General features: G+C 39.7%; 1 protein-coding gene across 4 annotated transcripts in view; it reads left to right on the forward strand.

Moving 5' to 3' along the window:
* The window catches only part of KANSL1L (KAT8 regulatory NSL complex subunit 1 like), a 116,296-nt gene that overhangs the window by 56,398 nt on the left and 38,556 nt on the right, over positions 1 to 21,342 (forward strand). For all 4 annotated transcript variants that reach the window (XR_002098679.1, XM_019523427.1, XM_019523426.1 and 1 more), the window contains 6 exons: positions 5,287 to 5,449; positions 9,391 to 9,501; positions 12,551 to 12,688; positions 15,099 to 15,214; positions 16,814 to 16,938; positions 17,826 to 17,880. Coding sequence is in view for 3 of the 4 variants with exons in the window: in XM_019523427.1 (XP_019378972.1) it covers positions 5,287 to 5,449; positions 9,391 to 9,501; positions 12,551 to 12,688; positions 15,099 to 15,214; positions 16,814 to 16,938; positions 17,826 to 17,880 (708 nt within the window). In the remaining variant the exon portion in view is untranslated. The remainder of the gene's footprint in view (positions 1 to 5,286; positions 5,450 to 9,390; positions 9,502 to 12,550; positions 12,689 to 15,098; positions 15,215 to 16,813; positions 16,939 to 17,825; positions 17,881 to 21,342) is intronic.

Raw genomic sequence — 21,342 nt, forward strand, 5'->3', positions numbered from 1 at the left:
CAGGCATTCCCCAGGGACAAGAGCAGTGCCACAAGGTGTGCCACTGCTAGTTGTCCCTGGGGAGCCAAATATCCAGACTCACGTGGGTGCGGCCCTAGTGTCTGTTAGTGACCTAATGCACACATCTTGCTTTTGCATTAGGGGCATGCGTGACGGGTATGTGTGACATTTTGTCACCTATTTTGGTGAATATATAGAGAACTTTTTCAAGAAAAGTTCTACCATATTGTCTTTGTTGCTTCTGACTTTACATGTTGGTACAAGATACCCAGAAAGGTTTCTTTGTGAATCATAACTACAATTACCTGCTTTCTCTCTGTAATTTACTTAGCCAGTATTTTTTTATTTTAATGAGTCTTTGTTTAGAATAGTTATACAGTCTAACATGTCTTTCAGTATTTGCCTAAGCTTTGCTTTTCATGTAAAAGCAGTTTACAACTGCTTTCCCTTAAACTGTACTGAAAGCAAGCTGTTGAGCTTTTTTGTTTGGTATTGCAGATGGTGGCATTGCCCAGATGTAGGCAAGAGCCTGCATTTAGCTTGTGGGACAGGAAGTCTCTACAAAATTCTGAATATAAAGAATGTTGGTGGTTTTGCTAACTCTCCTGCAGACTTATTTCAAGCTGAGGATACATTCTACTTCTGAGAACGATTTAGTACCTTTGTGGCACTATCAAATCTATCTTTCTGATTAGTCTGCTGGAGAGTAGTGTATTCCTTGGAGAATATGGTCTCAATTCTATAAGTAAAAGTAGTAACTGACAGTTTTTACAGTTTGATGATCAAATTGTACTTAAAAATAATAAAATAAACCCTTGGCATCTTTTCACTTATAGAATCTGAAGAACTAAAAGTTGTGTCTCTTTTTAAATACAGCCTGTTATTTTAAAAGGAACATGTATTGTTGATAGAGATAGCAAGAATAACATTATACTAACCACAGGAGTAATTGAGGCGTATAGGCATTTCACAGAAAAAAAAGAGAAAAATAGTTTCAGCAGATGCATGCAAGAGACATCAGCATAGAAGAAGCTGATAAGGGAATAGAGTTTCCTCATATCTTTTAGGCTATGAAAGGTTGTCTTTGTAGTCAGGTTTGCTGTAGATGTCTCTTCTGGGACTTTAGTTTCTCTAGAAAATGTTCCATGGTTTCATGAACTGCTTGTTAGTTGTTGCAGCTCAATGGATCTTCTTGTATTGAATTACAAAAAGCAGTAACTGAAAAGGTTGAGTATTAGTGGTACTGTTTTAGGGCAAAAGTTGAAATTTCTGTTGTACAGGAAAAAAATTTAAATTTTCCTTTTATTTTGAACTGAAATAAAAGGTTGAGTCCCTTGAAACAAAATTTCTTCAAAATTGTCTCCTGAACTAGTAAAATATGTCATTGTGATCAGGGCTAATAAGCACTATACTTTCACTGCATAGTTTTAATAATGCAAGATATAAAACAAAGTGCATTAATCTTATCTAAATGAAGTGCTTCAGTATTTTTTCTTCAAAACCTCTTGATATCACTGAATCAGTTTCCTCTTGTTGAAAAATATTCTGTTAGACAATTTTCAACCACTGTAATAAACAACATTCCAAATTGCAAGATCAAATTCTTAACATTTTGCTTTTTATACGAACTTTCGTGAGTCCTTGAAAATAAAGGCTCTCTTCCTTGTACCTTCTTGTCTTGGTTAATCCTTGGGGTTTTTAAATATAAGTTGACTTAATGTAGGTTATGTTTGTTCAGTTGTTGGTGCACCCTTAGCGTGGATCTTTAGAACACTAATTTAGAAACGGGAGTTCATAATTGTTGCTGCAGACAATATATGAGTAAAACCCCCTTACCTTCTTAACGAACAGTGGTTACCTATCTTTAATTTATTTTATTTATTAATTTACTATTTAAAATAAATTAGAATCTTTAGGATATTTAACAACATAATGCATGTTTTATAACAGACCTGACATCACAATAAAAGGGAAGGGAAGAAACTGAGTTAAAGCAGGAAATTTCAAGTCAAGATTGAAATCTTAGATATTAAAGACGTGGCAGCCTTATTTGCGTGTTTTCTGGATTTGTTTTACTGTGATGAATGTTTCTAAAGAAAAAGAGACCTACTGTAAAAGATTTGTAATTTTCCAGGGAATGATTTTATTTCATCTGGAATCATTAAGGTTTCACAAGTAAATAGAATGATAGAGTGGTTTAAAGAAATGCATGCCTGAGAGACTGCATCAGCTTTTAGACTCTAAAGGAAATACATTTTTATGCAGTTTAAAAACAAGTGTCTACAGATTACGTTGAAGTAGTTTCCTGTGAGTCATTCAAGTTTTCATTTATGGTTCTGAAATGGGAAATGTTACTTAAAAAAAATGTCCAGCAATAAAACCTGAAGAATGCCCCAAAATCTCAATCCTGCCAACATTTAGGTCCAGGATCTGTTTCCACCTACTAGGAACATAACTGAAATTCTGTTCCACCCTATTCAAGTCTATTAATGCATCTAATTTTGTAACACACCATCATGCAGCCGGGGGTGGGGAGTTATTTGGGCTAGAGGGCCACTTAAGGAGTTTTGGTGAGCTGTTGAGGACCTGCGGGGAGATGCCAGTTAATCCTATCTGGCTCGCCAGCTGCTGCTGGGAGCCTGAAGAGGGAGGGCTGCTCCCCGTGTTGTTCCACTCTGTCCTAGCCAGGGCTGGCTGAGATGTGCAGTGCACAGACTCCTCCCCCCGGCCAGCTTCTTGTCCTGGATTTGGAGCCACCAACATCCAGGCCCACATGGGATGGGGTGTGATGCAGCATGCCAAGTAGCTGTCCTTCCCGCCCACTGCCACAAGCCACTGCCGCCAAACCACACTGGGGAAGTCAGGGGAGGCTGCCCCAGGCCAAGCCCCACCACATCAGGCACAGATTCACTTCCAACAGCGCCATGGCAGCAGTAGCTAGACATGGTGGGTAGGCAGGGCAGCTACTCATCTCCACATCACTTCTTGTCTTGCGTGGGCCCAGCAACCACAGTGCTAGGACTGCAGAGCACCAACAGGAGGCCAGGCAGGGGAGAAATAGATCCAGGGTTGGAGGGTGCAGGGGAGTCTGCTTGGCTTGGCCCTAGATGCGGCAGAACAGAGCGGTGTGGGGCACAGCCTTCCCTCCTCAAGCTCCTGGTGGCAGCTGGCGGGCTGGATAGTCTCAGTTGGTAGGCCAGATACAGCCCATGGGCCATATTTTGCCCACCCCTGATCTGACCCTTAGGATTGTGTCCCAAAAAGAAGCAAGGAAGAAGCATCCATGTTTAATATTAACAGTTTTTCGGGGGCTTGAACAGGATAGAATCAAATTGCACTTAGACCCCAAGTCCAACAGGTACCAAATAGGTGGAATATAATTTAGTCCTTAGTGTATACTTAACTTTAAACACGTTGATTTCAATGGGACTGCCAGCGTTTAAAGCTGAGTATGGATGTAAATGTATTGAGAGTTATTGCTACAATGAAATGATATTTTCCCAAGAAAGGTATTTTAACGTTTCTCTTAAAGAAGTCTTTGATGTGTAGACCTCTGCAATTAGAGGTTTCCTTTGCTCTAAAACCATGGTACACTGAGCAGATAATTTCAATAGCCACTACTGTTAATAGTGAGTCAGGATGTTGGATCATGTGGGTTGAGAGTAAGAAAATAGTTTTAATTAGTATGGAATGTCTTAAATGTTATTCTATTCCCTGAAGTAAAAAAAAAAAAAAATCATACCTTCTGACAGAACCACCAATTTTATGGGGGGAATTTACTTTGTCATCAGTTGAATCAGTGCACTACCACTTATGAAGAAGTTTCATCACCAGAAAAATACATGCTGGAATGTTTCTTAGCAGGAGGCAGACTGTTAAAGGGTTTACCACTTTCTGACAGTAAACAAAACATTGTTTAATTCACAAGTTTTTCCATGCCTTGTTGATTTGGTCATATGAAAACTGCATCCAAGTTGAGATGTTTGTCTTCATGTAATGTAGATCTTCTCTAAGGAAATGGAGAATTCATAAATATCCAGTGCTATTATCATTTAGTAACCAGAAGTCATAATGCACAAGTATGGCAATGGTCCAGTTTAAAATAAATAGTATGCAGGAGACCTTGAAATGTCCATACTTGTCCACCCTCCTTTCCTTCCTCCCAAGTTTCAGGTTCAGCTGAGGGTTTTCAGTAGATACCTTTCTAGACAATGAAATCCAAGTCTCCCAAAATCCATATTCAAGATGTCCATAATAGTGAATGAAGCATGGAAGCTCTTAAGTTAGTGGAAAGAAGACTATAATCTTCAACTCTACATACCTGCTGAGGTATACATTTGAAATTGAATGTGACAGGAACAGTTTTATAGACAATATTTTTTAAGATTGTTATGAATCCTTGACCTCACTTGTAGTTAAGCTGAGTTCTCTACTACTCCTCCCACAGCTTCCTTTAGTTGTATAAGATTCAGATCTTCATTCTTGCCTTCAAAGCTAAGCATGATCCTGCTACCTTTATCTCTCCTCTCATTTCTTTGAACTACTTTTCACCATGTCTGTTGTCTTGCTGCTAACTCTGTACCTTTTCCTAGACTGGTTTTTCACTATCCATCATGTAGCCCTACCTAGTGTTTATTATATCACACCCTACTCTATCCCTTTTTAAAAAAATACTCTTTTGTATTATGTGCTGTCTTTTCTCTTGCCTTCACAAAGTATAGTCTAAGATAAGGACATTGCCCTTCTTGAGACTTTGTGTAAATGTATTTATTATGTGTAATCATTGTGTAATCAAGTTTTTATGTAAGGGCTCAAAATATGTGGAAACATACATGCTCCAAGTTGAGGAGAGCATACAAGCTAAGAAAGGAAGTGCTAATATTTTGTTGAATGTTTATTGCAAAAATGTTTTCTTTGTGTAAACTTATCATGTATACTGTGCCAACTAGAACAATAGTACTTGTCAAAGAGATACCAAAATTTTATTGATTGGAAACAATTACCTTTTAAATGGCAAATTACTTCAGAGATAAAATTCTGCTGTAATATATGTGTGTGTGTCTGTATATATATGTGTGTATATGTATATATGTGGTAATTTTGGACTATATGTAGTCCAAAATTACCATCCCAGATAGTAGGTATTTATTATTTCTAGGCTAGTTCAAGATTATAAAAATATATTTTTTTAATTTACATAGCACTGAGTTGTAACTTTAAACTATTCTTATTTGTGGGCCAATTTTAGAAAGTGAATACAAATGATACCTCTGATTTTTCTTGCAGGCTTTGCTGTCAAAAGATGCCTCATTTCTATATAATACACAGCTACCTTGCATGGCACCAGCCTCTACCTGGAGCAGTTATGAGCAGAGTATGAAATCCAGAATACTAAAACATATGCCAGAACTGGACTCTTCTTTCCATCCTGTGTTATCATTCCCCTCAGGTGAGAGATGTCTAATTTCTTATTTCTAGCAGCTCATTATTGCATTTTAAAAATTACTACATTTGTCATGTCTAGCTTTTAAAACATTTTAAAGCTTTGTCAATGAAATAACTTCTTCCAAGAAATTTCTTGCTTATGTTTTGGCAAAGACACGCTGACAGATATACTCAGCCTAATTTAAAGGGACATTCATTTAAAAAAATTCATCCTGCTCTTTAAAGTCTTACTTTCTGTAGTTAAAAGTAGCAATTAAGAGGACTATAATCAAGGGATGAGAGGAGGCTATTTCACTTTTCAGTCCATTTGCTGTGTGCATTTGACAGCATTTTGTCTTGCATAATTAGTCAAGCCTCCTTGTTTAATTTAGTTTTTTATGCAGTAACATGCATACAGTTTTAAAAACTCATTAAAACATGATTTGTAAAGCGAAATCGTAATACTTGAAACTAACTTCAACTAGGTATTAATAGATGGTACTCTGTTAAAATAGATTTGAAATACTGGTAAATCAACATTAAGGGCATAGACAAGCAGCTTTTGAAACATTTAAAAGTTAAATAGGCTTGGAAACATTTAAAAAAAGAATCATGTTGGTTGAGGGACATGTGGAGCCCCTGTAGTGCTCCCTGGCTGGAACATTTTAAAATTGTTCTCCAGAGCAAAAAGAGCTCTCTAGGCAGGGGTCCCTACAGAGGATGGAGGATGTCTCTGGAGGAGTAAGGGGGACTTGCTGGCTCCCCCACCACCAGGTTCCCAATTCCCAAGTCCCAGTTCTCTCTAACTCTTCACTCCTCCTCTCACCAGAGTGGAGAAATAGAGGGGACTGAGCCTAGAGAGCCTGGCACCAGCAGTGGGCCCTTGAGTGCTGTCGCATCAGGGACCAAGGTATGGAAATAGGACCAAGCTGTCCGTTAGCCTACCGGACTGTCCACCCTGCTCTTCCTTCTTTCTCCAGGGATGGGGAGCATGGAGCACTGTGGGATTCTGGATGACATTTTGGTCCTCAGCCCCCATGTACACATAACAGGAATTGAAATGCTTTAGAATAGACATTTGGAAAGGTACTATTTTGAATCACTTCAGCTGCTTTATGAACATTACAAAAGGCATGCATGTTTAAACGGCGGGCCCCTTGAAACATTTCATAGGCGTTTGAAAGATTTCAGTTGTTACTTGTGTCCACACCCTAAGGTTGGTGGTTTAAAAAAGTTAGGAAAAATAAGACATGGTATGCTCAGACGGTGACTTTATCTGGGTTGTATTGGATGGAATTCATGTGTGTATGTGTGTGTTATATGTGTCTCTGTGTGTGCATATATATGCACATTCACACATATACTGCAGTGCAACCAAGATATGTATATATTTGTGTACACAGAGAGACTGGGCTGAAGCAGCTTCTTTCACTTCCCTCTGTCCCTGGGGTTGATGTTCATACCTGGTACTGAATTTTGTCAGAGATTTCTGCCCTACAGAAACCTGCTACCAGGTGGTAACTGACCCATGTAGTAATCCCATCAATATTGAGGGCTTTCTCAGGATAGGATAAGCCTGAAATTAAGGCTGTTTTAGTGGTTGCAGCTCCTTAAAACTGTCTTGGATTCATTAACCAAACCCACTTTTTGCCAGAGGTGTTAGTCTTATTCTCTTTTAAGATTTCTCAGCATTTTAATTCTCCTTACAGTTATCCTGAGGTTCAGAAAGACTCTTAAAGAGAAGGTGATAACAACTTAAAATGTTTTGAAATTCTCTGTTGAAATCCTCCTGCTAGCCCTTACTGTGCTCCTGATCTCTAGAGTTGTTGCTTCTAATTCTACACCACCTGCCTGAAGGAGCAGCAATAAGAATGTCCAAACAAACAAAAATCTAACATAAAATAATTATTTTAAAGTAGAAAAAGAAAAGGGAAAAAATCAACTCTGAAAGAAGTTATAAAAGAAGTTATTTAATGGAATAGAGGGCAAGACTTTTATTGAAAGTATCTCTTCATACTGAAAACGAGGAAGATAGCTTTTGTCTGTGTTCTTCCTGGCTTCTTGTATCCCTGCTTTTGCTTCTAAAGGTAAAATAAGGTCTCCTTAGGTCTCTTACAAGTAATAAGTATCTTGCAGTCAGACAAGTTCACTGAAATACTGTTGCTTTTGGACAGGTCAGTCACCACCAATACAAAGCCTTGCCCTATAGATTTTCCATAGAACCAGAGATATTTGCCAAGCATGTCAATGGTTGCAGCAAACCTCAGGCCTAATAACATTTCTCTGTCTAGGAATCTGGCCAGTTCAGGCATGTATGTAAGAAGCCTTGGAGGAGACTCTAAAACAGATGTGTGCTGTTCCTCTTTTAGCCAGTGGATAATCTGGAAAAAAAAAAAATTCCAACCCTTTTAATTAAAGGATGGGGGATTATAATAAAGACTCTGAAATATGCAGCTGATTCTCCCTTTCCCTACTCCCAAAAGACCAGAGAAGATAATTGTGATATTTCCTAGGTAAAAAGTAAATAGGAGAATAAAATGATTAGCTCTTTACATTTCATAAGGTATGAGGGTGTTTCAGAAAATTATGACAGCTTTAAAATAAAAGCATTTTGTATGCAGTGATCATTTACTGGACCACATCACTACTCTATATAGTTGTAAATGATGGGTATGTTCAACAATGCCACTGTCAGTGTAGGTTCCTACTTATTGCACACATTGATTTTATTTAGAAATTGCCATTACTTTCTGAAACACCCTTGTAGAAAAAAAGAGCAAGCTTTAAAAAATCTCTTGCAGGTCTCCTTTAATTCTGTGACAAAGAACAAGTTGGATTAGTTCCAGTCACTGAAATAAGTTCTTACTAGTTAATAAAAATTGGGGCTAGGAAGATTTTTGTACTGGGAGATCCTCAGCGCACATGAGACTAAGGTAACTTATAAAGGCTGGACAATCATCACCCATCATTTTGGCTCTTTAATTTAGTCTTTTCTTTAATTTAGCAGCTGCCCATATTACTTTTGTTGATAATTTATCTGTCTTTACACCAAGCATGAAGACTTTATTTTTTGTTTGTTTGTTCTTATTACTGTAATTTTGTTTCTTGAAAGGCTTCTCACACAGACCTCTTTTCTAAGCCTTTTTACCCTTACAACAACATCTAAATTCCTTGGCACGTGAGATTTGTTTTGCAGACTAACCCTTCCTTGGGTGGAACTCAGTAGTGGAACAAAGTGGGGCTGACTGGGGCATCAGCTCTGGGTGCCAGTCCTCAGGGAGGTGGGGGGCGCAAAAATAACAGCAGCTGTGGTGCTGGCCTAGGTGCTACCCCCTGCCACTGGCAGTGGAGGCAGTGACACTCCTGTGCACAGCTGCTACCCAAGGAACTCTTGTGCCCAGTCCCACCTCTGGGAGAATTCAAACAGAAGGCATGTTCAATTTCCTTGTTGCCGCCTTTGTTGGGTCACCTAAGTCATTGTAGCCCTGTGGGAATAGGGCTGGGCCCATTGCCCCTGCCCTACCCATGCATCTGGATAGGTCTGGGCTGCTTCCCCCCTCACCCCCGCACATCCAGATTGGGGCTGTTCCACCCCAACTCCCTGACCCACTCCTGGGCAGACGGATTAGGGTTAGGCTGTGCACCCCCCCGCTTTCATTGTTTCTTACCTGTTTGTTCTCAAGGTTTCTTTTTGAAGATATCTGTCCCCTACAGATGTCCTCCTCTGTGAGTATCTGATGACACTGGAGTGCTATACACAGGCAGTCACTTATGCCAGAGCTTGTTCTGTACTACCACCCCTTTTTGGGAGTAAGTGGACTAAAGGCAGCAATATTACTTATATTGAATATTATGCAGATTGTCATAGTTAGCGTTTTAGACAAATCATGCCACTGTCTTAAGTTCTGAGCCCATTGCTGGTTTTCTGACTTGGATGCATATGTGCCTCTTTGTTTGATTTTTCAGATATCCCTCTTCATATGTATTTTGAAACATTGTTAAAAAAGGACGAGATCAGAGCAGATCCAGTAGACACTTCAGCATTAGGGGTGGAATTTCAAACATCTCCTTCTAGTGGTATGTGATTCAAAATAGTTTAATGATTTTAGAGCTTGCTTTTTAGCTTTTTTTGGTCAGTACTTCCTTTCCAAAATAGTTTACAATCTAAACTGATCAGAAAGGAAGATAACAGGCAAAGAAGTTAGGAGGTGGGAGATAATGAGGAATATAGGAAGAAAAATTATCCCACCCACATCAACACGATTAGTTATGCTCTGGGTGAATGTCGTTTGAGAGGAATAGGAAAGTGAAATCCTCTACCCTCCAGCCTTTGTTAGGGTTTGAGTCTTAGACTTGATCAGGAGCGAGATATTTAGTTGTAAGCACCTTCGTACTGGTATAACGATGTTTACACTTCAGCTATATCAACTATTAAACTAGTACATTTACAGTGGTAAAAAAGAGCCGTCTTGAACCTTTGTACTGCTTGGGAGATATAAGGAAACTGCAAATGACAGGAAAGAAACCAAGAAAGGACAGTTTTTAGACATAAATGAATTCAGTGGAATTAGTTTAAATATCTTGCTGAATTAAGAACCTAACTGACTGTGGTTGTCATTCCATACTTTTAAAGATGCGTGTGTCTGACCTTCTACATGATTATTTGGATTGATAGTTGATTCAGTTGCTTATTTTTCTTTGCTGTTTAGATTGTCTTTTAGTTGTTTTTTCTTCTTAATTCTCTTTTCAAGATAGATGAAGATAGTGTATTTATTGAAGAGCATACGTACATATATGTATGTGTATATATGTAAAGTGTATATCTTACACGTGTGCATAAATAATATTTATTACATATAAGTTATAGAAATTAGCAGCAGCACCCAAAATATAGTAGTTTCACATGAGTTCTAGGGGACTGTAAAATATTATATTTTTCAGGAAATTGGCCTTGCATAAGGTACCTTCTCTACATGGTACCATGCATTTTGCCTTTTCCACTTTTTTCTTTAACTGCTTTTTGTCACATGTGTGATATAAAATCTTTTCTTGCACCTCTAACTGCTTTAAAAGACCTTTTTTATTTAACCAATGTGAATTAACCCATGCAGAAATACGAATAGATTCTTAGATATTTTGCTTTTGATACAATCTTTTACAACATTCTCATGAAAAAACTAAAGAAATTCAGACTGGTAGATGAAAGTACTCAAAGGTGGATACACAACTGGTTGGATCATCATGCTCATTGATCACCAATGACTCAATGTCTGTTTGGGAAGTGGTATCGAGACAGGTTCCCCAGGGGGTTGTCAAGGGTCAGGTATTAACATCTTCATTAATGATGGGATTGAGTGCACACTTAGCAGATTTGTGGATGACACCAAATTGAGTGGACTTGCAAGCACTCTGGAAAGTAGAGTTAGTATCTAGAATGATCTGTATAAACTGGAGAAATAGTCGGTATTCAGCAGGGATCCGGGTTTTCCATTTCCCGTGGGAAACCAGAGGAAAACACAGATTTCTTATTTTAATGGAGAAACCCACAGATTTTGCAGTTTTGCAAAGAGTTCTCTGCTGGCTGGCAGATTTCCAGCCTGCAAGGGGCTGGAAGGGAGTGGGTAGAGGGTTCTCAGGCCTGGAGAGCAGCTCCAGTAGGTAATTGGGGGTGGAGGGGGGGAGAGGGGGTATTGAGGCCCCCATAGGGAGGGAGTTGGGCAGGGCTGGGGCTGCTGCCCAGTTGGGCGGTGTGTGAGGCCCAGGGCTGTAATGCACGGCTGCAGGGCCTGGGTGTGGAGTGCCATGGGGCTATGAGTGGGTCAGGTGGGGGCAACTCCCCACCACTGCGCGCATTCCCAGGCGGGGGGGGGACTCATGCCCCCCAGATCGATGCATGGGGCAGGGGCAGGCACAGCCTGCCCACTGCGGGTTCGGGCTCCTGCCCTGCTGCCCTCTCCCAAGGCCTCCGCAGCCCAGTGGGTGTGACCCAGTGCTGGAGAGAACAGCAGGGCTGCGTGGGGATCTCCTTGCCACTGCAAGCTCTGTACTGCCCTGGTGATGAGTCCTCTGCCCACACAGCAGCAGTGAGGGACACAACCCTGTGCTGCCAGCCCTGTGGCTGCCATGCGGGCAGGGCAATGCAGAGCTCACAGTGGCAAGGAGTTCCCTTTGCGGTCTCACTGTTCCCCTGTAGTGCCGAGTCACACCCTCTGGGCTGCAGAGGCCTCGGGGAAGGAGAGCAGGGAGGGGGAAGGAGAGCAGGGAGGGAGCATGAGCCTGCAGTGGGCAGCCTGTCCCCACCCTATGCACAGATCTGAGGGGCACAGGTCCCCCTGCCCCCCCAGGAGTGCGAGCAGGGGGGTGGATCTGTGCTCCGTGCTGCTGCAGCAGCTGCCATGTCCTGCTGTAAGCAGAGGGCTGTGGACCTGAGTCCCTGGCTCCATAGGTCTGGCAGCTGGGGGCCCCTCCAGTGGGGCTAGGGGGGCCAGGGAGCTTTGGGTGGAGGGTGAGGGACACCAACAGGGCTGGGGGGAACCCTGGGGGGTGGGGAGTGAGAGACACAAGCAGGGCCAGGGGCTGTGGGGGGTGCAGTGTGAGGGTCACGAGCAGGGCCAGGGAGTTGTGGGGAGGAGAGTGAGGGCACCACCAGGGCTGGGGGGTTTGGGGAGGGGAGTGAGGGTCCTTTCCTTTTAATCATAGATTTTGGGGTTTTTTGCAATTTTTTTTATCAGTGAATTTTCAGGTTTTTTTGTCAGGGAAAACCAGGATCCCTGATAATCAGTTAGATGAAATTCAGCAAGAACATGTACAAATTCTTGCACTTGGGACAGAATCATTGCATATATAATTACAGACTGGGGAATAATTTGCTAGGATACCTTTACACAGAGAAGGACTTGAAGGTTACATGGACCATAACATGAATATGAGCCAACAGTGTGCTCTTGAGAAGTGTGCTCTATGAGAAGACTTTGGCCTGTCATTTGAGTTCTTTGTTTCTGTGTACATCAAAGATGATTACCACTTTGTTTCTGATTGCAAGCATCTTCAGCTCTTTCTTTCTTGTAAGTTGCATCTAATATTCAACTTTAAATATTCAGCTTTACAAATGTCTGTTCTGTTGTAGACTGTAATCAACGGAATGCTTCTCTGAGACAATGGAGCAGTGGATATTTACCAAATTCTAAACCTCAAGCAGTATTGGGAACATCTGACCAGGTGTCAGATGGAAGGAAAAAAAGGCATCTAAGTGAGACAGCAATAGGTAAGGCAAAACTAGGGATATATAAAACTGCTGTTCATTCTGAAAAAACCCACAGCTACTTTCTTTCTGAAAATGCGTTGTATAGCCTTTCACATAAATGAGTTTTTTTATCAGAAAAATAACCTTAAGAAACTATATTTTAGAGAGGCATGAGAAATGGGCTAATAAAAGAAATCAACACTCCGCCAACAGAATAATAAAATAAATGCAAACCATTTAAAACACAACTTTTTTGGCCCAACCTTAATTCTGTTTCAGAGTAGTAGCAAAACTAGTCATGCTTCTGTCTTTAGTATACTTCTTACAGGAATTGCTTAACATAGTTGTATTTTTGTGATTCTGCATGTCTAGATTATTATTACAGGAATTTTTTATCATATTCAGTGAAACACAACGAGTTAATAGATAACTTTATAAATCACTTAGCCAAACATCTACTATTTCTACAAGCTGGTCAGCTATGTTAATTTATTGTGGTTCCAGGTTCTGGTTTTCTTTTAAACCATTAAATACTGTATAATTATATGCAAGCCTCTTCATCAGGCTATTGGAAAGTCAGTGTTTAAAAAAAAAAAAAAAAAATTGCACATGTGTATCAGTGTTAGGATCATCATGGTACTTATAGACCAGTGAGTTATATATCAACACCAAGTCAGAGGAATTAGCAGTGTTCAGCCTGAACAAACAGCTGCAGAAGCTGTCCAGCCTGGGCCCTGTGAACATTCAGTGACACTTGTATCATTTTGATTCGGCTTTCTTGGCTATGTGCTAATTTGGCTGTTTGTATTAGCTCCCTCCTTTCTCTTGCTGTCACTTTAACTTCACATATACCTCATAATGCCCTTTTGTCCAGCCCTTGTGCCCCTTGTTCCTTTTGCTTCAGTGTCCCCTCTTTCTTCACTTTTTTTTCAGAGTAGTTTATACTCTTCTAACTATGCCCTCCTTATCCACTCCAAAGCTGGAACTAACACATTTGCTGAAATAATATTGCTCACTGTGCTTGCTTGTATCTTATACCCTTCCCTCTACTCTCTCTTGTGTATTTACACTGTAAGCTCTTTGGAAGGGGTCTGTGTATACAGGACCTAGGACAGTGAGGTTCCTTTCTTGGTTGACACATAGGCACTGACATAAGGGTGACTAAATAATTATAATGGGAAGTAATGAAAAGGTCAGATTTGCACAGGATACCCAGTTGTTTTGGGTAGTCAACTGAAAAAATGAGTTAGGAACTACTAAGGCTCAAGGTATTTGGTTGAGCAATGTAATGGCAGATGAAACTGGGTGTAGACAAGTATAATGTGTTGTACAAGCAGTGATTTGAACTATTCACAAATTACAGTGAACATAATTCCTATGCTTGTAGTAATAAATAATAAAGAAAGTGACATTTTCAAGTTTGTAATTTAGGTTCTGCTGACAATTTTTTGAGCATTTTAAAAATAATCTGTTCTCACCATCACAGTTTTCTTATGAGAGCATGCTGCTTTGCAACTCATTTGTGCATAGCAGAAGAAGCTCTGTCTTGTTGGTGCGAATGGCCCAGTACAGCATATTTATTCCTAATCTGGGCTCTGTCCAGGAAAAAATTATCCATGGGGTGGGTCAGCCTAGTGAGCAAGGCAAAAATAAAAGCTTGCTGTCAAGTTATTGTAATGCTACCTAGGAGACAGGATTTCATGCATTTGGCCCACTTTGTACATTAGTGTTCTTTTTAGAAGTTGTTTTTACCACCATCCCTTGCATGGAATTCCCCCTGCTTCATACTGACCATTCTTATGCTCAGTTAGTATTCTCATAATTTGTTTTAAGATGGGGCTCTATTCTCTTCCTTCAAGTCTGGATAGGAAGGAACTGGGGACCAACTGTGGCTTGTTTTTAAAATTCTAAAAATGGACTATACACCGGGAATGAATAAGACTACTCATGAATTTGCCTAGACTCCTGAGCCAACACTAGAAAAATCAGATTAACAGGTTAGGAAAGAAATTTTGTCTTCTAGTTCCAGTTGGCCACGAGCCAGGAAGAAGGTCTCGGGGGACGTGGAGGGGGGCATTGACGAACTTATTTGGGGCTGTAATGGCTACATTCCCTGTTCAGCATGAAATTCAAGAATATTGGTTACATATAAACTATGAGAGCTTCTGTAAAGGAAGCAGGATTTGGTTTTCTGAAGCTGCTTCCTCGGGGGGCCTCCTCATTTAAAATAGGGAGACAGTTTTTGGGGATAGCTTGCATGAAGGTGAATTTGGGATCGGGAACATCTGTAAATGGTTATGTTAATGGTGTTCATGAAACCTCAGGGTTTCAGCTCTGACCTTCTAGAAATATTTTATTCCATACCATGTGGAAAAATCTTTAATATAATAGATAACAATAGCTTTATTTTGTTTGTTTTGTTTTGTGGCAGGAGAAAGTAACAGTAGGTTTGAAGCATTTTCCTTTCAGCATACAGGACCAGAATCCCTTAACAGTTTTACTGCAGTGTCCAATGTCAATGTGCTATCTAGATCCACTCCATCACAGGTAAAGCAAAGATAAAATGGATTTCATTAAATCACCCACAGAGTGTTGATGGTACAAGCTTTATGCACGTTCCTTAGTTTTACACTGTAATGCAGTTTTACATGTTCATTGATTAAGCTTGTCTAATTCTTATTGGGAAAGTAATGTGCCTAAAACACAGAAATGTATTGTCGTAGAATAGCTTCTAGACCATGTAACTATACTGTATAATTAGTTTATAAATCATATTTGTGTAAAATTTCATTTAAAACCTCATTAAATGATTTGAAATTTATGCTCCCAGTGGAGCTGCGCCTAGAGGCTTCAACTACTCCTCTTTATTGCGCTTCGCAATATTGGCTGGCAGTGTAAATATGGTTGTGGTAGTTTACCCAGATGCATCTTGGTATGCCAAGATATGTCAGTTTGAAACTACGTGTTTACTGAACACCTGATAAAATCACTGGTAAACTTTGATTAAGGGTGGCATCCTGGCCTCATGGAAATGTATGCCAAAGCACTGGGTTTCAATGCTGTAGTCTGCATTTTTTTCAGTCCTGTAGTATATACAAGATATGTCACTAGTCCAAATTGCATAATCTATTTTAAGGATAAAAATATATATGGTGGTGGTGATGACGTTGCATTTCCTTCCTTAAATGATCCCTTTATGCAAGTGGTGAACTTCTTTCCTTTAAACATATTAAATGAGAACTGATTCATGCTAAAATGCACTCTACTTCTCAGGTGAAAATAAAAAGTTTGCAGTTTAGGCTAGCTCATGGTTTAAACTGAAACTCTCTACTGTAATTTAGAAAAGTTGTGATGCACTTAGAATCTACACACTTGAGAGGAGAGACTGAATAACTTAGAGAGAAGTGTTGAGAAATTCAGTATCCCCTCTACTTCCCAGAAAATGTCTCTGTCTTCTGCAGACTTTGAAAAGAATAGTTTTCTTGTGGGTTGTTCTACATTAGGTATATCAAACATGTGACTCACAGGATGGATGGGGCTGGGAATTTGGGGGCAGGGTAAACAGGGGTGAGGCCTGCTGTGGAAATCCAGGGCATGGAATCCTCCATGTGTGCTGGGGCAGCAGGAAAGTGAGTGGTGGCTCTGGTAACCGCCATGCCACTGTTCACCCACCCCACTGCCACCACTGAGTCTGGATGTGGCTCAGGAGGTTCTTTGCATTTGCATACAACCTGTGAGGAGCCCTGTGGTACAGATCCAGTACAGGGGCATAAGCTTGATACCCCCGTTCTGTACTGGTAAATTTAGGCTGTGGTCTTTTAGAATTTTTGTTTTTATTAAAATTTTATATTTGTAGTGGTCAAACTACAGATTGGATTAAATTATTATAGAATGCTTTCCATATAGCCTGAACATGATGAAGGATGTAGCGTTAATAGGTTTTTAAGAAGTTCCCAGTATTAAGTGCAGTAGTGAAATCAATGGACTTTGCTAAGAACACTGAGCACTTCTGAAAATCCAGTCCTAAAATGTTACTGTTTTTTCTGTCTGATGAATTTACAAAAGCTTTCTTGTTTAGCTCTGTGAAGCTTATATGTAGCTTTTATAATAAAATTAATGGCATCCCTGTTTCCACTAATTATACAGCACAATGCGAGACGGAGATTGAGAAGTGAGAGCTCGTATGATATAGACAACATTGTTATTCCTATGTCACTGGTCGCACCTTCTAAATTGGAGAAGCTGCAGTACAAAGAAATCCTTACTCCAAGGTATTTTTATACCTTTACTTGTGCTTGCACAACCAAGATTAAATTCAAATATAGTCAGTTTCAAAATAATGAGATAAAAATATATTGGGGTACTATAGGCCTGAGGTTCCCTGCTCATAATTAGAATTTGCTGTCATTTTGGTAAACTAGTTCAGCAGAAAATAATACCCTCAACAAACTGCAGGAAAATAGACATAGATATTCCCCGCAAAAATCCTTGCAGTGTTTATATTAAAAAAACCAAACAAACCCCAACAATTCTGATCTTGAGGACTTAAAGTACATTTTTAATATAATGTATTCTGGTATGTGATTCAGTGATCACCTCACTTTAATCATTATTTTGTTTGTAATTTCCCTGTAATTGAGTGAATCCTCAAAAATAGCAATACTCAAGTTCTTTCTTCTGTAAACCTGTGACTTGTATTTCAGGATTTGTTTTGCTTTTAAGGACTTAAGATAATGCTAAAGGAACACTGTTAAGGATGTTGTTTTGAAATACCAAAAAGAAGTTATGTAACCTTTGTCAATGCTTTTACATGATTTTTGTTAATTTAACTGATTTTAGATGTGTTTACACCAGAGGCGGACAATTATTTTGGGTGGAGGGCCACTTAATGAGTTTTGGCAAGCCATCGAGGGCTGGATGACAGGCAGCCAGGGGCAGATTAATATTAATTTTCTAAAATTTTTAGGGGTCCTGTGGGCCAGATAGAATGGTCTGGTGTGCTGGATCTGGCCCACGGGCTGCATTTTGCCCACCCCTGGTTTACACATTTCCTGGCAATGAAGCTGATTGAAACAGATCAGTCTCAGTTCACTGCTGAAGTAAAAAAAATGCTAAATTTGGATGAATGTATTTTAATTAAGACTTGTCTCATTCATAGTTGGAGAGTTGTTGACCTTCAACCTTTGGAACAGCCTCCCATATGTAAAGAAGAGGTAGGCTACATTTATATAAGCCAAGAGTTTATGCTACATGGAATATCTTTCTATATTTTAAGTATTCACTGATTTCATGAAAATTCTAGTAAGTAGAAAACTTTAAAAATAAGTTAAGTATACTATAAAAAACTTTCTAAACCTCTGCAATAAAGTGTGTGTATGTGTGCATATGTACAATTTGTGTGGGTATGTACAAATAAATATTAAGTTTAATGGTATATTATGTTTCTATTTTCTTGTTCTATTTGACAGCACCTAATGGTGATAGCAGTATGAATATCTCCAAAAGGAAACAAGGAAATGAAAGAACTCAGGAGACAATCCTAGCATTTAAGCATCACTTCGCCCACTTTTTCCTGAGTTCTTTTGCCTCTTACATCGTAGAAACATGATGCATATGCATCTTATCTCCTGATATATTCTTTCTTTCATTATTTTCCTTTTTAGTTTCAAATGAACGGGGAAAAAGAAGTAGAACTAGAGGAGAAAGTAAAGGATTAAAGTAAAGGAGGGATGTGGCATCTAAGGTTCCTTACCTTAAAATGTGTGCCTTTTGAATAAAAACTCTAGCACAAAACAACCAAGTCAGGGATCCAGCCTTTTTGTTGGCCACCTTCTCGATCCCCATACACAATTTCAAAAAATTCTGACAATGGTAAAGTCTCTAGAGGCAAATGGATAATCACTGGATACCCAGATTTGCTCATAGCTTCTCTTCCTGTACAAGTACCATTAGACAGCCATTTTTCTTGGCATGTAATAGATAAGTAGGACATGTTTATCTGTTTCATTTCCTCTTTGTTTTTTGTGGGCCACCAGACATTCTTATCCCCTTGTTAGTGTTTGTCTGTTTATCTCCCTTTATTGGGAGGGGATCTGTTTCTCCTTTCTGCTTCCTATCTAGAACAGTGAAGCCTGCAGCACTCCTCTTTGTATATTGTAATTCCTCTTCATCACCCACTGCTGTTCCTCCATCAGTACCATGGGTCAGTTTGCTTCCTTCCTGTATGACCCTTGACGCTCTGGTTTGAAGAACATTTTCTTCTCCAGGTCGAGTGTGTACAGACCATCAGATCTGTTCTGTAATCTGTGGTTCTTTTTCTTCCCCAACATCTTGCAGTTTTGCGGTTCCAGTGGCCAGACCAGAAAAGGCCTCAGTATGTCATCACTGCTGTTCTTTGTACTTCCATTTGGCACTACATGCAGTGTATTCTGGGCTCTAGAGAATGTCTCTATTCTACTGTCCCCTTCCCTTCACTTCGTTCATGAGATTCTTAGTGTTCCCACAGATACTCCCTAACCCGCTTTCTTTCTGTTTAATGCTGTCTTTGTTGTGGCGGCAATTCTGTAGCTAGTGAAAGAATTACTGCTGAAGCTGAGCAGTAAGAATGATGAATTAAGTATGTAGCAGACATTTCCTCTTTGGGGAACCGCTGGATAAGGCAGCTAAGGAGCACTGCTTGCTCAAGAAATTGCTTCCTTAGCACTTATTTCTTTCTTCTGTTAGTCCTGATGTCTTGTTAAAACTGGTTTCTAGCAACCACTACTTCCTTCTTTCCAGGGTTTTAAGGGACTTGATTTTCACACAGGGTGTTCATTTGCAGAATTCCAAAGATGTCTTTGGTTACTGGGACAGCTCTGGATCTCAGACAAATGCAACTCCTGTTATAGTCTGTTGTGTATTACATTTATTTTGCAGAAAGGACTGATATATCTGTCTTTAAAATATGTATGGAATAACTAATTGAACCAGTGTGATTCATATGACACTTAGGCCAGAAGGTGCTTCAAGCAGTACAATAAAATAGCTACAGGTTATGTTGGAGTTTGCTGTTTGCTATATTTTCTGTCAGATGCTGGATAGGATGGGAAGGAAGAGACATCAAACAAAAGAAAATAACCAGTTATTCTGTTTGTCCTGAATGTCTTCTTTCATCTTTCCTGCTCCTATGGAGAGAGTCTGTCATTTTGTGATTGTTTTACTGCTTAGGGAGATCTTTGGTTAAAGAAGAAATAAGCTTTCTGGTGTTCACCATTTTGGTCTTATTTCTTGCTCCTGTTCTTCCACATATTTACTTCAGGATGCAAACTGCTGGCTAGCCGTTGCTGTATTGGGGTAGTTTGAAAGGAGAGAGGTGAAAAAATAGAATTACTTGTCATAATTTTTTTTCTGTTTTCTACTGCATCAATTTTGTTTAGTTTAACTTGTCTGACTAACTGTCAAACTCAGGGTTGTTCCTTGTGCTGAAACCAAACAAGGTTCAGTTCAGAAGTATATATTTTAATGAAAGATATGAGCAGGGAAAAATATACTTGTGCAAGGTATCTTTTAGCTTTTCTGTTGCATGGTTTCCTGCTGCACCATGCAGATGTGCAGCACCTAGGTTTTTTGCATAGCCACTGAGTGGTACACTTTAACATGTATAGAGTTGCACAAAACACAGTTGCATCATTCCATGACTGTATACACACATTTAAATAATCTGAGAAAATTCTTCCGGGTTTGTTCTTCTGGTAGAAAAATTTACCCAGAGCCACATGTACTGACATTCAAATGCTGAGGGCTTGAAGAGTAAAGAGTTTTCAGTGCAGAGACTGTGCAGCTGTGGAGGAGGGCGGGGTTGTGCACAAATCCCAGTATGTTCTGCTGGCTCCTTTAGTCTTCTTAAGACAAATGGTAGTAGTGCATAGGGAAGCTCTGACTGGTTGACCAAGACTCCCCATGGTCAGCCTGTGTTTCCTACAGCACAATGTGGGGATTGTAAAAGGAGCATGTTCTGCTCCCTGTTGGACAAGCAGAGTCCAAGAAGCAACACACTGTCTCCCAGAGGGGCAAGGGATGCTGGAGGACTAATATTACTACAGCTAGGGATTTTCTTCTTTTTGTTTTATCTCAGTTCCTTTAAAAGCTATGAGAACACAAATACAAAAGCCTTTATTTACACAATAAAACTATACAGACCAGGATTTTCAAAAGCGAAGAGTCATTTTTTTGAGTGCCCAACTGAGGATACTTTTTTTTTTTTATAGAAGCTTTGCTATTCAGTGGTGGGAACTCAGCACTTTCTCCAAATCAGTTCCCTTTAGGGTGTCACCAACTGGATGTAAAAATATTAAGCACCCAAAATTGCTGGTCGTTTCTTAAAAGAGTAAAGACAGAAATGTCAAGAAATGCTCGAGTCAAGATTCTGGTATCTACTACACTGTACATTCTAAAAGCATTGGTATAGCTTTTGAATTTTCTGACTTTTCTATGTTCATATTGCAGTCTGTCTTGAATTAGTTGTAAAGTAATATTAGTTTATTAAAGCATTGTTTGTTTCAGTAACGACCAACTCTTGTGTATTGTTATAAGCTAATGAACAGTTTATGAGCAGCTGTTCTCAAGGTTTAAAATTTAGTGGGCATTGTCTACACGTGCACTTTAATGTGCAGTAGACTATTTTACTGCGCATTAAG

The sequence above is a fragment of the Gavialis gangeticus genome, unplaced genomic scaffold, assembly GCF_001723915.1.
Source record: "Gavialis gangeticus isolate Ggan-Ray unplaced genomic scaffold, GavGan_comp1, whole genome shotgun sequence".
In the NCBI taxonomy this organism is placed as follows: domain Eukaryota; kingdom Metazoa; phylum Chordata; order Crocodylia; family Gavialidae; genus Gavialis; species Gavialis gangeticus.